At 42.1% G+C, this 23,657-nt stretch overlaps 1 protein-coding gene across 1 annotated transcript in view; it reads right to left on the bottom strand.

The window, feature by feature from the left end:
* Window positions 1-647: 647 nt before the first annotated feature.
* Window positions 648-23,657, bottom strand: part of ugt8 (UDP glycosyltransferase 8) — a 34,653-nt gene continuing 11,643 nt past the window's right edge. Inside the window, exons 3-6 of the mRNA XM_079668134.1 lie at window positions 16,457-16,599; window positions 4,964-5,040; window positions 3,904-4,123; window positions 648-3,749 (exon numbers count right to left, since the gene is read on the bottom strand). Coding sequence (XP_079524260.1) covers window positions 3,368-3,749; window positions 3,904-4,123; window positions 4,964-5,040; window positions 16,457-16,599 — 822 coding nt within the window. The 3' untranslated portion in view covers window positions 648-3,367. The remainder of the gene's footprint in view (window positions 3,750-3,903; window positions 4,124-4,963; window positions 5,041-16,456; window positions 16,600-23,657) is intronic.

The following is a 23,657-nucleotide window of genomic DNA, read 5'->3' as shown; positions in this document are numbered from 1 at the left end:
AGAACAGTGCCTGATTTGGCCACCAGCAACAACAAAAGAAAACAACTTCAGGAACGTAAATTAAACATACCTGCAGATGCTTTTGACTATGTGTGTGTGTGTGTGTGTGTGAGGACAGCAGGCCCCTGCAGGCGGTGTGAATAATTAACAGGGCCGGTGAGCGAGGCAGGGTACCAGGCGGGGTGTTTTGTTACCCTAGCCTCACTCAGCACGAGCATACAGCATTAGATAACCCTATCTATCCACCCGTCTTGTGTGCATGCGTCTGTGCAGTTGGCTACTTTAGATGATTCTACCATCTGATACCTACAAAACCTCTTTGCTGCCTGGTAACAATTCCCGACAGAAAGCCTATACATCCCCTATCAAACTGAGACTGCCAGCATCAAATGCTTCACCATCTGCCTTGTCAGGACTCAAAAGTATGCACTGTATGCCCTTGTCTGTTCAATATTGCGTACTGATAACATGCAACAGCAAATAGGAGAAGCAAAATATTGATCGACCATACATCAGAAACTACAGTACAACTTTTTCCTTGCTTTTCATTTACTATTTCATCAGTGTTCTTTAACTTTATTTTCTCAAAACTAAGGACAACTGAAATGCCATGGCCACTTTTTTGAGGAAAAGAAGTATCAATCATCTCTGCAAACAAAATATGTAATTTTTATTCAGTATTAGTATTTTGTTTACACTGTTCTATTTACAACATGGACACACATGACAGGGAAATTGAGGACTTTGTCATTTGAAAATCAAAGTGAAAAGGTTTTTAAAAAATAAGCAGAGACTTTTGATATTTAAGGCGTGAGAGGAGGAATGACACAAGAATACAACGACACCAGGAAGTGAAAAAGTAGGACAAAGAAGTGGACAAATGGAACAGGCAGTGCACTATTGAAGACAGAACAAAGAGAAATTCAAGCTGATGAAATAAAAACGCCACAACAACAGAGACATGTCGGACTGCAGCGAACAGACGAGTAAAGAATGGGCATGGGTGGACATTTAACCAGAGCTTTAACACTTATACTGAAAATAATGAAAAATTATTTATATTCACAATTTGTGTTTTTCTCTCTCCAGACCCTGTTCATAGCTTGTGTAGCACTTGCAGGCCCACCTTGCTAACCCATCAGTTGGACTTTTATAGAAGATGATTATAATGACAATGATTCAAGTATAATGGCTTGTTTTCAGCAGGGCAGGGTTGGGCTGTGCAAGTGCAGTCGTCGCTCACAGAGAAAGGAACATAACTAACTTTTATTTATTATCATACAGGATATGTGAATACACATGTGGTTTGAATTATCAGCCCTCAACCATTTTTGACATTTAAGTGTTAGCATTTTCTTTTGTTTCCTGTAAAAACACTGCTGTATTGTCCATGCTTGAGTAAGTTGTTAAACAATATCTGAATGCCAATTTTCCAAATCCAAATATAGATGTCTGTGCTGTGAAGCTTGAACAATGGAGGAAAATAAATGCATTTATTTAGACCTGGTGGTGTGATAAACCATCCATCTGCAAGTCTGGGAAGACATTCCCTCCCGAAATTTCCATTAGCACAATACCAAATCCAGACTAACTCTAAAAATACTATTCTGCTCGCCCTGTACTTTGATCTCATCGACAGGGGTTCAAGTAAAGATCATTTCTTTGCAAGGATCAGTGTCACTTTGACATGGTATTACTCATTGTAGAAGTAGTAAGGAACTAAGTCCCTCCTTACACCCTTCCTCCATCTGCATTAAGAATTAACAGACAGCCTAGAAACCAGAGCAAACTTGGAGTGGATTGACACATAAGATAAAAAAAAGCTACAGGGTGCAACTTTGGTCTTATTGAATGAAATAAAGAATCAAGTGCATGGATGTACACCTAATTTGATGACTTCACAGAATGGCTGAAAAGCCAATGCCAATAATTTTATAGTAACAAGCACAACTACCGGTACAAATATATTCCATCATGCTGCATAAAGAAATATTGCATTACAAAAGGCCACAAACAGAATGTGAATCATGCACATTCAATTTTAATATAATTACATAAGGCCTACCTAGTTATTTATTTTTATTTTTTTAAAACTCAATTAATAAATCTAATAGAATTTAATTTGCAGAAGTCTTGAATGGATTTCTACCTGAACTGTGTAATTTGAAACAAGCTTTGTTAGAAATTAACATTCAATCCAATCATATAGGAATGATGTACAAAATCAAGTGTAGCACTGAAAATGGCCAACAAGTGATGAATTCTCACTAATCACTTATAATGGATGAGGGATGCAGAATAAAGATAGTGGACTCACGGAGCGAGTAGTCATAAATCAATAATGCTCTGACTCATCCCTGATCCCATGACTTAAGCACATCTAGAGCAGTCTCTGCCTATCCACAGTATCATTGGTAGTAGCCTTTATTGTACTATATGTTTTAATGGTAACATGATATTCCTTTTCACATTGTTAAGCCAAATACAGTTGAGAGATTATTTACAAGAACAAACAGTAAAGTCACGGGATGGCCCTAACATGTGAAAAGGGAAACTATTTGAATGTTTTCAATACTGATAAATCTGAAAATAAGACGACCGTGAATTCTGTGGATAATGCAACTGTACAAAGCAAAGACCTGTGCAAACGTATAATGATTGCAGCTCTCAGTCTTTGTTTTGTATGTTCCACTTTTAGGACGCACACAATGTTGTAAAGAGGGAGTGTACAATTAACATAATGCTCTAACACCATTGATACATGTAATACATTAAAAACAAGAATAAGAGGTTAAAAAGGTCCTTCATTAAAAAGCTTTTTTACAGTAATAAATAGATGTTTTCTCTATTTACAGTTCACCAGACATTTGAAGAAGCAGAGTTTGCAGTTAAAGACATTAAATCTAACTATTTCAAAAGTTATCTATTTGTTTTCTAAGGATGAGTTGTTGGCGCTCAGGATTTCTCCTCTTCATCATCCTTTCACTGGTAAGGAAGGCAGGAAGACAACAGAGATCATGTAGGAGAGACAATTTCCTGCTAATGTGTCTTTCCTGTGTTTCATTCTTAATCACTTTCCTATTTGGTGTTGTTTTGCTGTAGCTGCTTTTGTTAAGAGTTTTTGTTAAATTTGCCTCAGTGCACACATACACATACAAACACACAAACACAGATTTTGAGCACCCGATGCCACACACGATTCATTGTGTATCCTCCTACAGCCTCTTTCACGCTTTGAGTAGCAGTTGCCATTCGACACAGAACTAAGAAACTCTTTCCTTCAAAGCTTTTATAAAATCACTTAACAAAACCTAGAGCTGAGTCCTTGGGGCAACTTCCTCCTCGTCCTTCTTGGCCATTTGAAACATTAGTTAATCTTCTTCTCGTTTTTCAAGGAGCCGTTGCGTTTGTGCTTCCCATTGGCCAGGCTCTCGCTATGACAATGTCCGTTGGCCATGTTACCGTCATCGTTGGAGACGCCATCTCCTCTTCTCTTGTCATCGGTCTTCCCCCTCAGCATTCGTACCAACCGTCGCAGTACAAAGACAAACAGAGCCAGGGCCGCTCCGACAGTGAAAATCACATCCAGCAGGAAGTACTGGTAGGGGGATACGTCGTACACAGCGGAGCGAAGGTGGTCGGCACCGTTGTGACGCAGGATGTAGCTGATCCAGTAGACGGCCCTGGTCACTGGATGGCCTGGCTGGTCTTTGTGAATGTTGGAAAGAGTTTGTGCTTGCTGGCGGTACCTAGGTAGGAAGAAATGTGGAAACAACCTTTATCTGAAATCATTCAGCAAGCTAAAGGGCTCTATATCTGGTCAACAGATGGCACTAATGAACCATAATACTCATATACAAAGCATTTGTGTGTGACAGTGCATACAAGACTATGGAATCTAACCTGTTGTCTTTGATGACGCTGTTCAGGGCTGTATAAAGGTCTTCCTCTGTCATGTACTTCCAGTGTAGCATGATGCCCATACCTTTGGCTGCCACACGAGTCATGGTGTCATAGTGGTCTCCAAACAGGGGCACACCTACCACCGGCACCCCGTGATACATGGCCTCGTAGATGCTGTTCAGACCACCGTGACTCAGGAAGGCCTTTGTGTTGGCATGTCCTGGACGACAGGAGGGATGAAGGATGTTCATTTGCATGTTCGGTGTTAAGTTAAGTTTTTTGGTGCACATTTTGCTAGGTTATTTACAGTTTAAAGAGTAAAGCCCAAAAATGTCTGCACACTCTGCAGTACTTCACTGTTGCTCTGCACACGGAGGTCGGGGTAGGATGGTTTACAGTTAGAGGAGTACAGACTGTATGTGTGTGTATGAGTGTTTATTTTCTAACAGTATGTTTAATAAAATATTGTTCATAGTTTTTTTTATAAATACATTTCAAAGTAAATGCCCTTCATTCTTTAATAAAAACGTCACCATAAACACGGCCCAACTTATTTTCCGTCTTAATCTAGGCCCTTTATGTTTACTTGCATGATTTAAGGTAATTTAGCACCTAAATTGAGATATAGACAGACTGGTGTATTTTGAAGGCTTGGCTAACCACAGTTCTATTGCACCAATTCACCACAGTGCTCCACAGTTCTATAGCACCAATTCAGAATATAATGCTTACTGTCAATATCTGATTGTTGTGCATCCCTGACTTGCACAAAGATAGCAATTGTGGCTTACACATTCATATTATACCATCCACAATGGTTCATAAGTAGGTAAGGGAGGAACCCAAGCATAAAAAACAGTACACAACACCATGAGTTAAAGCATGTTGTATAAAATACCAAGCATCAGATGTATGTTAAGAAACACCTTGAAGCAATTCATTTCAGTTTATCTTGTGCAATACCATACATTCAGTAAGTCAAATTGTCTGTTGATAATATACACATGGTGGGTGGACTACACATTACAGTAAGTGGTGTTTGTCCTTGAGGTTTACTTACCTAATAGGTCATTCTGAGGCATCCAATCAACAAGCTTGGTGTTATTGCCAAGGTTACTGGGTGGAACTCCGGAGAATCTAAGAAAGCAAAAAAGACAATAATGATAAGATGGTTTAGTTCACCATCACAATGTGTGAACACCAACTGAAATCCCCTAGACGCTATTCACACATTATTGTGTGGCTGGCTTCATTGCAAAATGTGCTCCTGCAAACACCTACTGAAGCGTGAACCACTACGGAGGAGAGCTAGGTGTTTATATGTCTATCTGAAGAAATCTACACGCAGAACTGTTGCTTCAAGATGTGTCAAAACTGTGCAAGACACAGTAATGACACTTTACTGGTGTGTAGTTGAGATCAAAACCATGGGAGAGTTTGAAGATAGGTGCGTTCAGAGCATGGTGTGGGAGAAAGAGTGTAAGGGGCCATTGGCATTAAGACTGGTGTTATTTTCAGGAGACACTTCGAGCCAGACCTTAAATCTATTTTTTCTGAGATTAGTTTAGTATTTCCTTAGCTAGCCATTTTACTAGCTGTCTGAGGGTAATGTGTTTTTAATACAATATTGAAATACTGTTTGGCTAACTAGTTAGTGTATTTCACTTAATGTTGATCTTTCACTGGTGATACTTGAGGGACATAGCAAGGGCAGAGGATGTACAGTATGTATAATTGGTCCTAGAGATACTGCAGAAGGCTAAATGAGGAGTCTAACAGTTACATGATGCAGAAAGGGAACAAAGGGGAAAACAAGAGTTGATCTATTTTCCTCAGAACAAAATGAAATGGATGGTAGAGAATGTGTACAACATTGTGTATGTTTGAAAGTGTCTGTGTTTGCATGTGCGGAAGCAATTTCCACGAAATGCAGCACACAATACATTTACATGGAGCATTACGACCCCATCCGTCCATCTCTGTCTCCTTCCCTCCCTAACCCAAAGTCTTTCATCTCTCTTTCTCTTTTCAACAAAGCACCAATTCACTGTCCTGCCAATCAAAGCCTACATTCATGCAATTATCAATGACTTGATTCATTTGACTTGGTTCCTGTCACTTTCATTTGCCCTCTTCCCTTTTCCATCAGTTTGGAAGGACCGAAAGCCAAATTACCATTGAATATCAAATACTAAATCTTGGGGCTTAAGAGGCTCCTGCCTTTAGCAACATATTTTAAACCAATGTAGTCAGATGTGGCGTACCATTTTCTGCTACCTCAGTGTAAAAGGTCGGTGCCTGATGTTGCCTTTGTAGTTTTTCAGACACAAATTAGAAATGATCAAACAGTACTAACGCATGTTGCATGCAAAGTTAAATATATCACCTCACATTCCAACACACAACACCGTTTAACTATAGCCTAGGGTTACGTATGGTAACCATAGACGATGGTAACCCATGTTATATAAGCACAGCAGAGCCCTCTACTGGACTCTATGGGTACTCCCCTCGATCCTATCTATGCATGCATTCTTTCACTGAGACTCATACCCGTAGCCGGCCCCCTGGCTTTCTCTTTTAGCGGAGTAGCATAGGCAGCAGTGCTCCATAAGTAGAGGGCTCCGCTGTGCTTATATAACATATATATGTAACCCTACGTTATATCTCTCACAGGCAACCCCGCTCTGCTGTCCCGCGAGAATACCGCTCCATCCCCGTTTCAGACCGGCTTTCTGTTTAGCAGCCGCTGCGCCTCCCTCACCTCTCCCTCGGTCATAGCCAGGGAGAAAAAAAAAGTTTCTTGTTCTTTCTATCCTGTTTATCTCTCGCTCAGTTACTCAATAGCTGCTTAGCTGAAAGAGAAAGGGATAGCAGTGAGCGGGTGAGGTCTCTTATGCAGTGGATGCGTGCCCATTCAGGTAGGCCCGCCCAGGGGGCCGGCTACCGGTATGAGTCTCAGGTTGCGGTCGAATACTCCATTTAGTTTAGGAACCTTCCTAACCGAGTGAAATGACCCTGAAGTCCCTCAGTGGCAGCCATGATAAGTGCCGTTCGAATTCTCTAGATGATAGGAAAGGAGGTTTCAAACTTCCTTTATAACCTCCTTTAGCTTAGGAACCACTGGACCTCCCTAACTGAAAGGAGAGGAGAAAATGCTGCCCCACAATGCCTTGCAGCCGCAGCATTTGACGTCACACAACAGTCGGCCGTTCACGGAAACAAACGATTATGACGGAGAAATTATATCATGAAAGTTACGGTGCTTATTAAGCATTTTAAAACGTATGTGGTAAGTAGCCAAAGTGCTTGGTTTTGAACGTTCATCAGTATTATAATCAAAAAGAGAAATATAATTCAATTCCAACTTTGGTCATGAAGAATATGTTTCTCTGTTGTTCATAAAGCATAAAGCAAGAGCATCAGAGCACGGTGCAGTCTCTAGATGAGTCCGTCGTTCTTATTATACATCCATGTTGTAGTCCGCTGTATAGAAAACTGTAGTTTCCATAGTTTCCCCACAGCAGCTGACGCACATTTATGACGTCCGCTGGCGCGTCGGATAGTGAAAGTGCAGTCGGATTTTCTAAAGTACCGCAGTCTCTTCTCCTAAATCCTTTTGAATTCTCCTATCCACTATCCCTTAACCCCGTGACGTTTCACTCAGAGGTCAAGGAATAGGAGATAGGGTTAGAACTTAGGAGCTGATTTTTAAACTATTCGAACGCAACCTCAGTGAAAGAATGCGTGCATAGAAAGGATCGAGGGGAGTACCCATAGAGTCCAGTAGAGGGCGTAGCCTGTGAGAGATATAACCCTGGCAAGCTTACTGACAACCACAAACTGATCCTCCTAAATCACAACAGTGACTCTGCCCAGCCCCAGCTACTAAAAGGCACTGGCTTCACAAACCTGTTGTTAAACCCTGCTCATTCCATGCCACAGAATGCTGCTTTTCATATTCTCTTTTCCATGGGATTAAATTGAAATGATTGCAGGCACTTAGTAGACAAGCAGTCCCACACCTTATCGACTGTGTTAATGAAGGCATGATCAAGAGCCAGTAGGACGCTTTACTTAATAAATATGTACAAATGTGAGCAGTAGGGTCATAATTATCTCCTATTTTTCACCCACATTCTTATCTCCTTTTATTCCTCCAACTTAGATGATCCCTCTTTGTAGTAGTAAAATACTGCACTCATTTGCATATCATACTGTGAGACAGGATGCCAGAAAGAAGTTTAATTTGACAATGTGATATTGTCATTAATAAGAATTATTTAAGTAAAGTTTTTACCCAGTAAAAGGAGAACCTTTTTTTAAAGAAAATTCAGAGTTTAGTTATCCATCCCCAGTGGGTCAATTATAACACAGTTTGGACCTTGAACAGCAGTGCTGATGGTCATTTTAAAAATGTGAGCTAAATAGAAACAGAATGTTAATTAAAATCAAACAAAAAAAGCTAAAGACATTAACTACAGCAAAACTGGAGTTCAATGCTATGAACTAAATAAATATTTTTGTAGAACATTTAATCTAATTGTATCATCCCTGGCGTCAGTCGTGACATCATTGTAAATTGTGAGTTTCTACAAGTGAAGACCTGTGCACACCGGCACATGTTTAAACATTAACCCAGCAGTCATATAGCTTGGGAAAGGTCAGGTTTGGGAGGGGCATGTATATATAAACTAGGATCAAGGCTTTGTTCCTGCAGTCTACATAAGTAATGCCTACATGGACATCCTAGGATAGATTGATCTAAATAAACACATTCTATTGTTTATAAAGGTTTTGCAACTTCAAGCCAGACAGTTTTGATCTCTAATTTAGTTTTCTTTAGTCATCTATGGGATACAAATTACACAGAAACCACATGTATGCGTGATTGTGGTAAATGATCCACCAACTCTAAAACACACAAATATGAGAGTTAAGGTTCAACAGGTTAATGAATAACATTTGAAAACATTCCTCAATCAGCCCGACTTGCCCTCTTCTTATTTGTTGTGTTTTCATATTCCGTCATAGTCAGTAGATCATATCCATGAGACTCTATGTAAATGATAACCACAGATTAGATTATAATCAAATATTTTTCCCTTTCTTGACAAGCACAAACATTATAGATAAGGTTCGCCATGGCTCAAGAGGTAGAGCGGTCGTTTTGTTATCAGCCGGATCATTTGGCTCGGCTCACCAAGAAGAGCTGGCTCTTTCGGCTCCCAAACGGCTCTTCATTTTACCACATATACCTTTTATAATTCAGTCAAATGTAGCCCTGTTTTGACTAATGATGTGTACACATATATCCTTTAAATTATTCAATACATACGGAGCCCCCCTGGTGACATTGGTGAGAAAGATATTAATACGTGGCCACGTATTAATAATGCGTGGCCACTAATTAGTTATTAATTTCCCACAAATTAGTAATGCGTTGCCACACAATAATTATTGAGCTCTGTAATGAGGAAACTCAAGATCCCTCCGCTACGCGTCGGGACCCTGATCTGCCTGACGAGGCTCCATTAAAATATAAATATTTTTAGTTAATTACTGAGTTTAGGCACGTTAATAACGTTTTAATGAAGTTGACTACAGTATTCATATTTGTCAGTGCTTTCATGTAAATTTGGCGAACATAAACATAAATGATCGTGGTGAAGATGATGATTAAATTAGAATTAAAAATCGAGAGCATTTCCTCCCGTTCGTTTTTGGAGCCGGCGGGCTTCCTGATGTTTTTTGTACAGTAGTTGTGGACTAACCAACATTATTTTGTTAAATAAAAACATGGTGATGTTTTGTAGCCTAAATGATTACATGTCTCTTATTTAGCACATAGTATGATCCTATCCGTGACATATGGATCTTAACAAAGATCCGCTATACAGTAGTAGCCTACCAGACATAAATGTACCGATCAGAGTCCATGATCCATTGAAGCTGGCTTCATTATAATTAAATGTATTTCTCAAGTGGGCGGGCTCAAGTCACGCTGGAGGTTTTCCTTTGAGCGAGGGCAGACCCCGGGCCGGCCACGGCCCTCACGTTTCAAACTGTCTGAAATGAGACCCTACATCTGTAGTGTTGTCACTCAGTCATCAGTTTCTATAGACTATCTGGATTTAGTTATTGCGTAATAATTATTGTGTTCCCACAAATTACTAATGCGTGGGAAGTGGAACATAATAACTAATTTGTCGGCACGCATTATAAAATATAAAAACTTAAGCATAGACATTTAAAAAAAGGACAGCTACTGTATCGACATTTTAAAATTGTATTTAAAGAAAAAGCCCTAACAAAACAGCAGGGCTCTATTTCAGTATTAACTATAGAAAAAAAGAAAGCGACAGCTGACATCAAATCTTTGCTGAGCCTAAAGATAATCATAAACAAAACATAATAAAAATTAAAACTGCGGTCGCACTTGTGCACGCAGTGATGAGCGGGCCCTCGCGTCCGTGCGCCTGTCGGGGAGGGCGGCCAGTCGTCCCAGCGTTAAGCAGACGCGCGCGAGTCCTCGGAAATGAGCCGTTTGTCATTTCTTTAATTTCGCGTCCCAGACTCCCAGGTCCTCCGGCAGCAACCCAGAAACGGATGTCGGCGCGCCGTCTGGAAGGAAAACTAATTTCTCTGAAGGCTCGTTGAGGATCGATTATCGAGGAGGCTGTCTGGAGGAGCCGTGACCGAGGATACACTGATTTAGAGGAGAGAGGAGTGTCTCTGGAGGAGCTATAACCGAGGGTACACTGAAGTATTCTCCGGAGACGATTTCAGCCAACAGTGATGTTTAAAAGAGGCGTGACGCATGGCTGGATGTCAACGAAGCACAGCTCTGCAAACTGTTCCCGTTGTGATTATAAGTTTGTTTGTTTACTCACTAATCACATCTCCCCTGGATGTTAGGTTATGCTTTCATTGTGAGGCGATGTTTACAGTGAGAACAGCTGCTGAGGTCAGTGCAGAAAGCAGAACAGTGTGTATAATATATATCGCTCAATAATATATGTAACAGGCCTACATTTCACACTTTATTTGTAGGCTTTAGGAGATATCTACAAATAAACAGTAGATATTTTTCATGAAACCATATAGTGCTTCACATCATAAAATATACAAGGGCTGTATCCTGATATTTATTTATGCTTTAGGAGCTGTTTGTGTTTGTTGTACAGTGTGTGTGTGTGTGTGTGTGTGTGTGTGTGTGTGTGTGTGTGTGTGTGTGTGTGTGTGTGTGTGTGTGTGTGTGTGTGTGTGTGTGTGTGCGCGCGTGCGTACGTGCGTGCGTGCGTGTGTGTGTGTGAGAGTTGATGGTGCAGGCAGACAGGCAAGTCTCAGTAGCTTAAGGTAGTCTGTGACATAAATGGTAAAAAATTGTAAATTCTCCATTAGCTTACGAGCTCCATGTTCAAGCGATCAACTATTCCTTCGCAACGTAGCATCACATTGGATATGCGCTTAAGTTGCCCTAGATTGTAATTATTCAGATCATTTCCCTATGACGAATTACCACAAATGTGCTTAAAATGCATGAAAAACGCCCATTTTTCAAAATGGCCAGCTTTCTGGGGGGCGGGGCTAATGAAAAGCAATTTGAAATATGTTTGCAATCATAATAGCAATGTAGATATAGCGTTTCGTGAATATTGGAACAACCATATTTGGAGTAATTTGGAGTAGTTTGGAGTCATTTGCGACATGTAAATCGTCAAAAATGGTGTATTCGCTGTTAGCTTACGACCTCCACGATTGAGCTATCAAAAATGTTCTTCTCAATTTGGCATCATATTGGATAGGGGCTGAACTTGTCCTGGACTGGAATTTTTCCGATCATTCGCCTAGGAGCAGTTTGCAAGAATGTGCTTAAAATGGCTGAAAAACGCACATATTTCAAAATGGCCGACTTTTTGGGGGGCGGGGCTAATGGAATCTTTTTAGAAATATGTCCGCAATTCCATGAGGAATGTCTGTGCCAAAAATCGTGAAGTTCTAAGAAACTATATGTGACTACCACACAATAGGGGGCGCTAGTGAGCAGCTTTTTTGAAAAATTACGTTTTTTTTTTACATTCTCGAAAAGGTCGTGGGCTCTGACGTGTGTCCCAAGTTTTGCGTCCGAAGCTCATTTTATGCTATTGCAATTTAAAAAAAATGTATAGGCCACGCCCACATTCTGAATTTTTTGCGACACTTTAAATCTGAGTTCGTAGTCACCCTGAGAGTATGTGTCAAAAAAAATTCAAATAATTAGTCCATCCACTCTTGAGTTATAAATTGGTGGTGTTTTTGGCGCCCCCTATAGTCCAAAATGAAAATACTTTGGTGTGCCTATTCCCCAAGAAAGGCTGAACATATGAGCATTTCTTTCTAAGCCCCGCCTTTTTGCGAGTACGTTTTGATTGACGGCGGTAATATTTATCGTCCTAACATGCTCATTTTCTACGGTAATGTGTCTGACCCTCCACCGATGCGGGATATGAAGTTTGGTGTTGAAAAACTGAAAATTGAAATTTAAGTGAATATTTAACTGTTTTGAACATTATGCTAATTTAGAAGAAAAAAAATGTAGGCGGAGCTTAGGGTTCCAAGAGGATTATTTGTAGAGCAGGTCCACCCGGATATGTGTGCAAAATGTCAGGTCATTCGGAGTTACGGTGCGACTTTGTAAATGTATTCCGAAATGGGAATTTTGATAGGTGGCGCTATTGAGCACGTTGGAATATTTTAACCCATTGACTCCAGAATGTTACAATTTTTACCAGTCCTGGCGTCCGTGCAAAATTATACAACTTTGTCAGCATCCTAAAGGCCTCATAAACAGGAAAGATAAAAATATAAGATAAAATAATAATAATAATAATAATTCCACCAATAACAATAGGTTTCCTCGCACTTCGTGCTAGGACGACGTTGGGTCCTAGCACATCGTGCTCGGGCCCTAATAATAATAATTCCACCAATAACAATAGGTTTCCTCGCACTTCGTGCTAGGACGCCGTTGGGTCCTAGCACATCGTGCTCGGGCCCAAATAAATATATTGCAATGTTCAAAACAGCAGCATCCAACAGTCTCTAATCCTTGGATATTACATGTCACTGCATGCATGCGCGAAGCACCCGTAGCGCGGAGACCATCATATCATTCTGTCTTGTATTACTTAACAAAAAGAAAAAAAACGGCTCTTTCGCGAGTGCGAGCAGGCTCCCGTCGTTCACTTAAAAGTCGTTTGCGATTGACACATCACTACTTTGATGGTATATAACACTATGAGAGACACACACATACGCAAACACATTACAAATTATTCCCCCGTTAATGACCATATTTCCCCATTCCCATGGCTGTAGCAAATGACTGTCAATGTTATGTTGATAGGACACTGTCAAAAACTAACCAGCTCCCACGGGCAAATATGTGGTACTCTGCAGGTTTAAAAGTGAGGCACTGAACTTTGTGTTTGACTTATCAAATGAAACGTTTTTCTTTGAGAAGAGAACCAAGGATTCCCTACTCAATATTCTTTGAACAAGTGGACGACATGAGATTATAACATGGAGCAAAGTAGGGTAGAAAAATGGACTTTGGTCCCATGTCAAAGATTATCACAGAGGAACAACATAGTCGCTTCAATTTTAAAATGTGCCATTGCACAAGGGCTGAAGGATATGAGGAAAAGATGCGATAAAGTGAATGAATATCCCAGTAACAATATGACTTGTTAAATAAACAAATAAACAGACGTTAAAATTATATTCCCACGCCTTGCTGCTGCGCTGAGTAAACCAATATTGCAAGTCACGCAAATTGACAGTTCTGCTGTTTACTGTAAGTGGCCGTGTCAGACCTGACCTTTACCTCACCTAAATCTATTAAGCTTACCATTGATACAAATATGCTAAATTGGCTGTAAATAGAAAGGATGTATGTTTCCATCATGTCTTTTCAGACGTATGAAACCAGGCATGTGAAACAATAGATAGAACATTCTGAACTTTTGACCTATGCACATTAGGGGTCGACCGATTATCGAGGCCGATATTCCGCATTTTACAGATTATCGGTATCGGCCTTTTTTTAATCAAATTGCCGATACAACTTTGGCTCTGATGCGGCTGTTTCTCTGGCTGCAGTCACCACTGTTCACGAGCAATGTCCCGCCCACAGCGCTATCTAATAGGCTATTACTGAAGTGTCAATCAGCACTGAAGATTCTCCGGGCTGCAGCCAGCCAGAGAGGCGGGACCTTCTCAGATTAAAGGGAGGTGTGAAGAACGCACTCGCAGACACAGACAGAGGCATGCAGCAGCGCTGAGCGGCAGAGCCATACATGTGTTCCGAAGGTGAATCAGTTGAAAGTCGAAGTTCAATAAACATCCCAATCCCCTATGCTGAAGTTGCAAAAAAAACATGATCTTATGATCCAATTCTATCAGTTTCCCAGTTACAAAGGGACCGGGGGGGGTAGCGTCTCGCAGCGGAGAAACTGTGACGCGCTGGGACGACTGGGACTGTGACGGCTGCTGGTGGAGCCTCGCAGAAACTGCTTTCTGCACCACAATCTGGTGCTGCTGAATTGGGACTACTAAATGAGGGAGACTCACATATAAGATGTTCAGATAAAGTTCTAGTAGTTTTTATTTTTACTTCATTTACTTTACTCAGGGTCACAGAGAGGAAACCAGTTTTAAGATGTTGAAAAGTTCATTAAACATAACAAAGCATTTCAAAGAAGTTGTGTTGTTCTACATTTTGACACCAAGATTTTCTGATTTTACTGCAAATGTATATCGGTTATCGATCTCCTTGATTACTAATAATCGGTATCGTATCGGCCTTGAAAAAGCCATATCGGTCGATCCCTAATGCGCATTACGCATTCTAGATGGGGCAATAAAAGCGAAAAAAGTTCCAGCCACAATTCTGAGAAGGCGCTTGTGGTTTTTGACACCTTGAGAGCAGTTACAGCGGGTATGAAGCACAGGATGCAGGCGGCCTACGCAAAGGGTCGAATCAACTTCCTGGACCAGCGAATCGTAGAGACAAGCTGTCCTTATTGTCTCTGTTAATAAATGAAGTATCTGTTAATAAATTAAAGTATAAAGTTTGCATATTTGAAATTAAATGTTTAAAGAAAAAAACTTGATTCTAAACATGACATTGACAATGTGTTCTGCTTTCATGAAAAATGTTCATATTCCCTCTTTTCAGATTGCACATTATTACTATAAGTCTTTATTTGTTTTATTTTAACTTAACATTTTGAATTGTTCATTAAGTAAAAGTTGTACATATGTGACCTCCTTCTCCCTCAAAGATAGAAAAGGGGAAACCACCTGATGCAGAGAGGGAGGAGGGAAGAGACTGTAAAAGATGATGTGTGAAGAGAAAGGGGAGCCTTTTAGGCTTTTTGAGGCTTGAGAGCTTAGGGGAACTTTCTGAGGCTTGATTCTGGGTCTTGGCTCCTGGGCTCTGGGCCCTGGGCTTGGGCTCTTTTAGACTGCTTTAGGACATTTGACTTGTGAACCTGTTGCTTTTGTTCTTAGACCTTGTGTCTTTGTTATTTTTTTTTATTCTTGTAAACTTCTCTATTTTTGTTAAAACCTTAATAAAACCGGTTTGCACTTTGTACATTTTGACCCAATTCCTGGTCTCTCTCGTGGTCTCTGAAGGTATCTGCTTGGTCTTAGAGTGAGGTAAGAACACCCTTCCTTGGAAAACGCTGACATTAGTTGATCATTTTAATTTGAAATTGTTTAAGGGGAATAGAAACTCTGCTAAGGTTAAACTATAGTTTCACATTGGTTACTGTGGTTGATGTGGTTTTGATTGATGTTTAAATATGACATATGCTCTGCTGATGTGGTAATATCACTGCTGTGATATTAATATTTAACTCTGGCTGTGTTTGATATTACATTTGCATTGTTTTAATTGGTATATCTAGGGATCAAAATGGGGGTTTAGGGATTGTGGGTCCTGAAGCTGCCCTAATTACCAGGGAGTCTCCCAACAACACAGGGTTTCTCCTCCAGGGACAGTTTAGATACGGCTCTGGGGTTCTACCAGCACACCAACACCTATTCCGCTACACACTCCGTTTTGCTATCCTGGCCGTCGGAGATCAACGCTTTAGTGGCTGAAATAAGTGATACGATGGGCAGCATGGTGTTAGAGGCCATGCTGTAAGCGCCCCCCTAAGCAGATTACGTTGATCTTGCGTGTAGATTCTGGGGGGTTGAGTCCTAAAAGGATTGGATGGACGTTTTCTGGAGCCTTATCAGCACCGGATCTCGGTATCGGAGACGGCCTAGATATTAACATTGGTTGTATTGAAGTTAGATTCCTTTTCAACAGCTCGATGACAATTTAAAAACCGATGTATTGTGCACAGTATAGCTGATAATGGGGGTTCATATAAAGCAATACCTTTGCCCCTTGAGTGCTGATTGGAGGAGATACAGTAACTTGAACCTTATTAGAAAATCATTTTCACATCTGTCACTGTAAGTGGTTTCCAGAGTGAGAGAACAGGTACTTTACCTCCAGACGACACGCTGGGGAAGCCTGGCGAGGGCTCCTGCCAGTTTGTGAGCTATGTCATGGGAAAGGTACTTGACCCCAGCTCCAAACGAAACGACCACAAAGCCATGCTCCGCTGTGTCATTCACCCACGCCTCAAAATCCTGTGGGAGAAATGAGAGAAAGAGCTAAAATTATTCATTGTGTTGAGGTTCATAAAAATGCTAACGCTTATAAATGTGTTGTTGTAGTGAAAACCCTTTGTTCCCCTAACATTTTTAACCTCACCAGTCACTTATTTTATAGTAGACTTATTTATTTGTGTTACGACCCCCTCCACTCCACTAGGGGTCTCTGCCTTTGTGTTATGCTGGCTGGCTCTTGTTTGTGTTTCAGGTGATCAACCTGATGAACCACAACTGGGCCGTCGACATAAAAGGCCAACACTAACCCATACTGCCCTCTCACTCTTGTGTTGGACACGGCCGCGTATTTGTTTCTGCACATTTTCACACACCCATACACGCAATCATTACTGATAACTGACTTCCACGTTTATTAGGTTTTTTTGAAGACCTTTGGTTATATCTCTCAAAAGCTCCGCCCTGTACTGGACTCTATGGATACTCCCCTCGATCCTATCATGCAAGCATTCCTTCACTGAGACTTTCTAGACGTAGCCGGCCCCTGGGCGGGCCTACCTGAATGCGCGCAAATCTCACCGCATAAGAGGAGGCCTCGCCTCCTCACTGCCATCCTTTACTTCTCTTCAGCAAGGCAGTGAGTAACTGAGTGAAGAGAGACGGACAAAGAAATCTTTTACAAAAAGCATACGAAGAACAATGGATTCACCTGTGGATTGCCCCTGTCCTTCGTGTCCGGCCGTCGTTTTGCGGCGGGACGGGTCGCCAGAGAATACCACAGCTTTATTGCTGGGGCCCCACAGTTGATTGCACATCCCCTAACACAGTGTTATGGGGAATGGAAACGCAGCTGCGTGTTAACGGAGTGGACGGACCGGACGCTGAGACTGGGTCATTCACTCCAGTTTTGCAGCATCCCTCCTCCGTTCCCAGGCATAAGAGAGGCAAAGCTATCATCCCAAGGGGAGATAGGTTTTCTTTCAGCAGAGGTTCAGGCCTTGGTGCAAAAACAGGCAGTGTCTGCTGTGCGCACACAAGTCAGAGAGGGGGGGCATTATTCCCTGTGCTTCCTGGTGCCCAAAAAGACAGGCAAATTCAGGCCCATTCTGAATCTCCACATTGCAGGCAGAAAATTCCAGATGTTAACGATAAAACAGTTACTGGGACTGGTGCAGCCAGGCGATTGGTTTACAACCATTGACCTGAAGGACACTTACCTTCATGTTTGCCTTCCAGGGGGTGGCCTACGAGTACAACAGCGATCCAGCCGCTGCGCAGCCGGGGCATGAGAGTTTTATTTTATCTGGACGACCTCATAGTTATGGCCAGGTCCAGGGAACGGGCAATGTTTTATACAGCCCGATTAATCCTACACCTAACCAAGTTGGGTTTTGCGATCAATTGGAAGAAGAGCAACAGGGGCGTTGTATTTGGGAGTGGTGCTCGATGCAGGCAGGCTACGCGCCACCCTGTCAGAGAGCAGACAGGCATCCTTGCTTCGGGCAGTTTGCAGACTGCGACAGGGGGCAACAGTGACAGCTTTGACTGTCATGCAGACCTTGTGTCTCATGGCGGCGGCTCACGTTGTGGTCCCGCTTGGGTTACTGCATATGCGCCGCCTGCAGAGGTGGTTCTCCAGCCTGCGTTTAGATCTCAAGAGACACAAACGGCATCTGGTGAACATCCCCCTTCAGTGGAGGGCAACCTCCGGTTCTTGGGGTCCCCGGATCACCTCCGGAGGGGGTCCCCGCTGGGACGGGTGATCTCCTACATCACAGTGTTCACGGATGCATCTGGAACGGGATGGGGAGGGACCTGCCTTGGGAAAGCTATAGGGGGGAGATCTCTCAGGAGGCAGGTGCAATCGGGGCGTTACCCACTATGGGCCAACCTCTCCAGGCTTGGCTCCTGAGAGGGACAGGCTAAGGCAGGGTGGAATGTCTGATAGTGTTATTCAGTCTATCCAGGCAGCTAGAGCGGGATCCACCATAGCCTGTTACAGGCCGAGGTGGCTGGGATTCCTGCGATGGTGTGAGGAGCGGAAAATAGAGCCCCTATCTTGTGAATTGGGATTTATTTTGTCTTGCTTGCAGTTATTGGTGGACAAAGAGCTTACTCATTCCACAATGAAAGTGTATGCAGCAGCCATCTCGTCCTGCCATGAGGGATTTAGCGGCAGGTCAGCTTTTTCTCAGCCACTAATGTCGCGGTTTTTGCAGGGGGTCAGGAGGCTGCGCCCAGCCTCTGGAGCTTTCCTCTCTGAAAGCACTGTCGTGGAAGACAGCATTGCTACTTGCCTGAACGTCAGCCAAAAGAGTGTCTGAGTTAACCGCTTTATCGGTGCACCCGAGTTGTTTAATGATCCGGGGTAACCAGAGCGGGGCGACACTCAGACCGAACCCCTCCTTTGTGCCCAAGAGCCTAAGGAGTGCGTTCAGGTTGAGGGCTATTCAGTTGGGGGGTTTTAATCTTCCCCCCCATAGTGGGGCTCGGGAGGCTAAATTACACCTCCTCTACCTCTGGCTCTGCCTCAGTGTGCGCTGGCATATTATGAGGAGCGCACGGCTGCCCTTAAGACACACGGAACAGCTGTTTGTGTGCTTCGGGGGTGGGGTAACTGGAAAAGCTCTGTCCACGAAACGCCTGGCAGGCTGGCTCTGCAAGTGCATTGCACATGCCTAGTGACAGGCGGGGAGAGCCTTCCCCACGGGGGTCTGTGCACACTCTACACGAGCTATGGCTGTGTCAACAGCCTTATTTAACGGCGTGAGTGTGGAGGACATATGCACGGCGGCATCTTGGTCAACGCCAGGCCCCTTCATAAAGTTTTATCTCTTGGACTGGCTCCTTTTCATCATCTGTGTTTGCTGGAGCTACGCAGGACTGGTGAGGAGGGAGGGGGGCTGTGGGTCAGTGGGCATCTGACCCCCCCCCCGGACGTAATGCGCTTACGTTTTTCCCAGGGCCCCCGGCCCCGGGGGACGTGACACACACATGGACCTATAGGGGTTGAAGGACTCTTTTCCCCCCTGCTTTTGGGCAGGAGGGGGGAGTCCTCCACGTTATAGCACACCTCCGCGGGGTAAGCGCATCAGGGTGTGCTCTGTCAGCCGCAGCCTCTTTTCTCTCCACGGTTACGACCGAGGGAGAGGTGAGTGGGGCGAAGCAGCTGCTAACCAGAAAGCCGGTCAGAACCAGTGAGATGGAGCAGTGTTGTTGTGGGACGACAGCGCGTGTTTTGAGCCTGGGAGAGATAAAACGAGGGTTTATGAATGGTAACCCTTGTTATATAAACACAGGCGGAGCCCTCTACCTCTGGGGCCCTGTCTGTCCTATGCTGCTTGCTGAAGAGAAGTAAAGGATGGCACTGAGGAGGCGAGTTCTCCTCTTATGCGGTGAGATGCGCGCGCATTCAGGTAGGCCCGCCCAGGGGCCGGCTACGTCTAGAAAGTCTCAGTGAAGGAATGCTTGCATGACAGGATCAAGGGAAGTACCCATATAGTCCAGTAGAGGGCTCCGCCTGTGTTTATATAACACGGGTCACCATACCTAACACTTCGTTTTGGTTATAGTAAATAAATACGCTTTTTGTTACACTTAACTTGTCTGGTCTCCCATCTTTGTTGCAGCCTATGAGCCAGGCCGTAACATTTGTATTATGCAAGTAATATCATCTTACCAAGATGGGAAAAATAAGCTGATCACTACAATTAAACAGCTGAGGTAAATCTGAGGCTGAGCAGATAAATAGCTGACATCAATAGAACAGAACCTTTAAATAAACATTTATCACTGAAGCATGTTTTCCACACATGACTTGAGGATGAGTTATAGCTTTACAGATCATTGATAGAAAATGTCATACACCTTACACAAATTTGCAGAAAAACTCTATCAGTCATCAAAGGGTACAATAAAATGTTTCATTACGGTATCATTGATAAGCAACGTGTAGATACAAGGAGACTCCCAAACTATAAACCGCTTAACAAGTGTAATCTGTTGTTATCCTAATTGTGTATAGTACAGGTTGTATAAAGGTCCCCTTCCTTATCTTTTTAAAAAAAAAACAACAGCCAAACAAAACAGCAGTGTAGATGTACAGCAATGATAGGAACATGTAAAAAACAGGGAATAAATAAAAAATAATTAATCGTTTTTTATTTAGAAGTATCACCTATTCCTGTCAAAGCTTAAGATAGGTTACTAAACTTAATGGTATAATTTTCTAATGATTTTACATCATTATAGGCTAGGTCTGCACGATATTGAAAAAAACTGACATTGTGATATATATTTTTTTCCCTGCTATATATATATTGCTGTTTTTTTAACTATATTTAACCGGATGAAGGATTTTAGTCTCGGACGTCTGGATCCTAACTGGTTGACTCATCATACCTTAAGTAATGATCTAACATGTCATAATAATGCATGTTGCTTACCCTCCAGGGCCGTTTCTAGCTTTTTGGGGGCCTTATGCAAGATGCTGGTTGGGGGCCCTAGTTTTTACAGTTTTTGAACTACAATGGGGGGATTCCGAAGCCTTTAAGATGATCTGTGGAGATGCATCAATCTGTTACACTTTAATATGAAAACAGGCTAATTTCACGAAAACCAAGCAATTTAATATTACAAAAAATGATTTAAAAAAAGGTAAAGAATAAGGCTCCTCTATGCCAATAAATGCAAGAGATGCAGCATTTTCTCAACAATGCTTAATTTACATTTTTCATCTTCCTCAGACGTCACTCATTGGCTGACAGCCCAACAATGATTTGGACTTTATTACCCCAAAAACACAAGCCACAGCTTTGCTATCATTGCAGTTTACTCGTGTTTATATCCTACATTGGATGTGTAAGCATATAATGCTTCACCGATCACAGGAGGGGGGCTTGGCTGTCTACAAATAATTGCTCATTTTAATTCTCCCCAAATATAGTGAGGCTGAACCTGAACTTTGAATTCTCTGCTCCCATCATAATCTTGGCGATCTTGTTAAAATTGTGAATGCAGAATTAGAAATACTGTATAACTGGTTTACAGTTAATAAGTTATCCCTTAATGTGGCCAAAACAAATGACATGTTATTCGATACAAAGTCTGAGAGTAGAAATGACTGCATTATACGGATTTGCAATACAGAGATAGAAAAAGTTTGTGCATGTACATTTTTAGGACTGCTTGTTGACGAAAAACTCAATTGGAAGCAGCATACAAATTATGTACAGACTAAACTGTCAAAAACAATAGGTATTTTGTATCATACTAAGAACATTCTTGAAGAATAAAACCCTTTATAACAGTCTATTTCTCCCTTACCTTTACTACTGCTCTGAAATATGGGGAAACACGTACTCAACAAATCTACAAAAAATAATAACATCCCAAAACAAAGTATTACGAATAGTCTGTGGTGTTGGTAAATATGAACACACAACTCCCATATTTAAAACAACTCCATCTATTCAAATGTGTTGACACAGTACAGCTTAAAACAGTACTGATTATGCACAACATTTTCCATAACAAAATGCCTAATAACATTCAAAAGCAGTTCTAAACCACAGCGTGAACATATGAATGTAAAAAAAGTCACTTGAAAATAAGTGTTCACAATGTTTATATGCAATTATGTACAGTGGGGCAAAAAAAGTGATTAGTCAGCCACCAATTGTGCAAGTTCTCCCACTTAAAAAGATGAGAGGCCTGTAATTTTCATCCTAGGTATACCTCAACTATGAGAGACAAAATGAGAAAAAAAAAAATCCAGAAAATCACATTGTCTGATTTTTAAAGAATTTATTTGCAAATTATGGTGGAAAATAAGTATTTGGTCAATCACAAAAGTTCATCTCAATACTTATATACCCTTTGTTGGCAATGACAGAGGTCAAATGTTTTCTGTAAGTCTTCACAAGGTTTTCACACACTGTTGCTGGTATTTTGGCCCATTCCTCCATGCAGATCTCCTCTAGAGCAGTGATGTTTTGGGTCTGTTGCTGGGCAACACAGACTTTCAACTCCCTCCAAAGATTTTCTATGGGGTTGAGATCTGGAGACTGGATAGGCCACTCCAGGACCTTGAAATGCTTCTTACGAAGCCACTCCTTCGTTGCCCGGGCGGTGTGTTTGGGATCATTGTCATGCTGAAAGACCCAGCCACGTTTCATCTTCAATGCCCTTGCTGATGGAAGGAGGTTGTCACTCAAAATCTCACGATACATGGCCCCATTCATTCTTTCCTTTACATGGATCAGTCGTCCTGGTCCCTCTGCAGAAAAAAAGCCCAAAGCATGATGTTTCCACCCCCATGTTTCACAGTAGGTATGGTGTTCTTTGGATGCAACTCAGCATTCTTTCTCCTCCAAACACGTCTAGTAGAGTTTTTACCAAAAAGTTCTATTTTGGTTTCATCTGACCATATGACATTCTCCCAATCCTCTTCTGGATCATCTAAATGCTCTCTAGAAAACTTCAGACGGGCCTGGACATGTACTGGCTTAAGCAGGGGGACACGTTTGGCACTGCAGGATTTGAGTCCCTGGCGGATAAGTGTGTTACTGATGGTAGCCTTTGTTACTTTGGTCCCAGCTCTCTGCAGGTCATTGACTAGGTCCCCCCGTGTGGTTCTGGGATTTTTGCTCACCGTTCTTGTGATCATTTTGACCCCACGGGGTGAGATCTTGCGCGGAGCCCCAGATCGAGGGAGATTATCAGTGGTCTTGTATGTCTTCCATTTTCGAATAATTGCTCCCACAGTTGATTTCTTCACACCAAGCTGCTTACCTATTGCAGATTCAGTCTTCCCAGCCTGGTGCAGGTGTACAATTTTGTTTCTGGTGTTCTTTGACAGCTCTTTGGTCTTGGCCATAGTGGAGTTTGGAGTGTGACTGTTTGAGGTTGTGGACAGGTGTCTTTTATACTGATAACGAGTTCAAACAGGTGCCATTAATACAGTTAACAAGTGGAGGACAGAGGAGGCTCTTAAAGAAGAAGTTACAGGTCTGTGAGAGCCAGAAATCTTCTTTGTTTGTTATTGACCAAATACTTATTTTCCACCATAATTTGCAAAT

Source organism: Notothenia rossii (assembly GCF_949606895.1).
Source record: "Notothenia rossii genome assembly, chromosome: 1".
NCBI lineage: Eukaryota > Metazoa > Chordata > Actinopteri > Perciformes > Nototheniidae > Notothenia > Notothenia rossii.
This window is presented reverse-complemented; position numbering and strand designations above follow the sequence as displayed.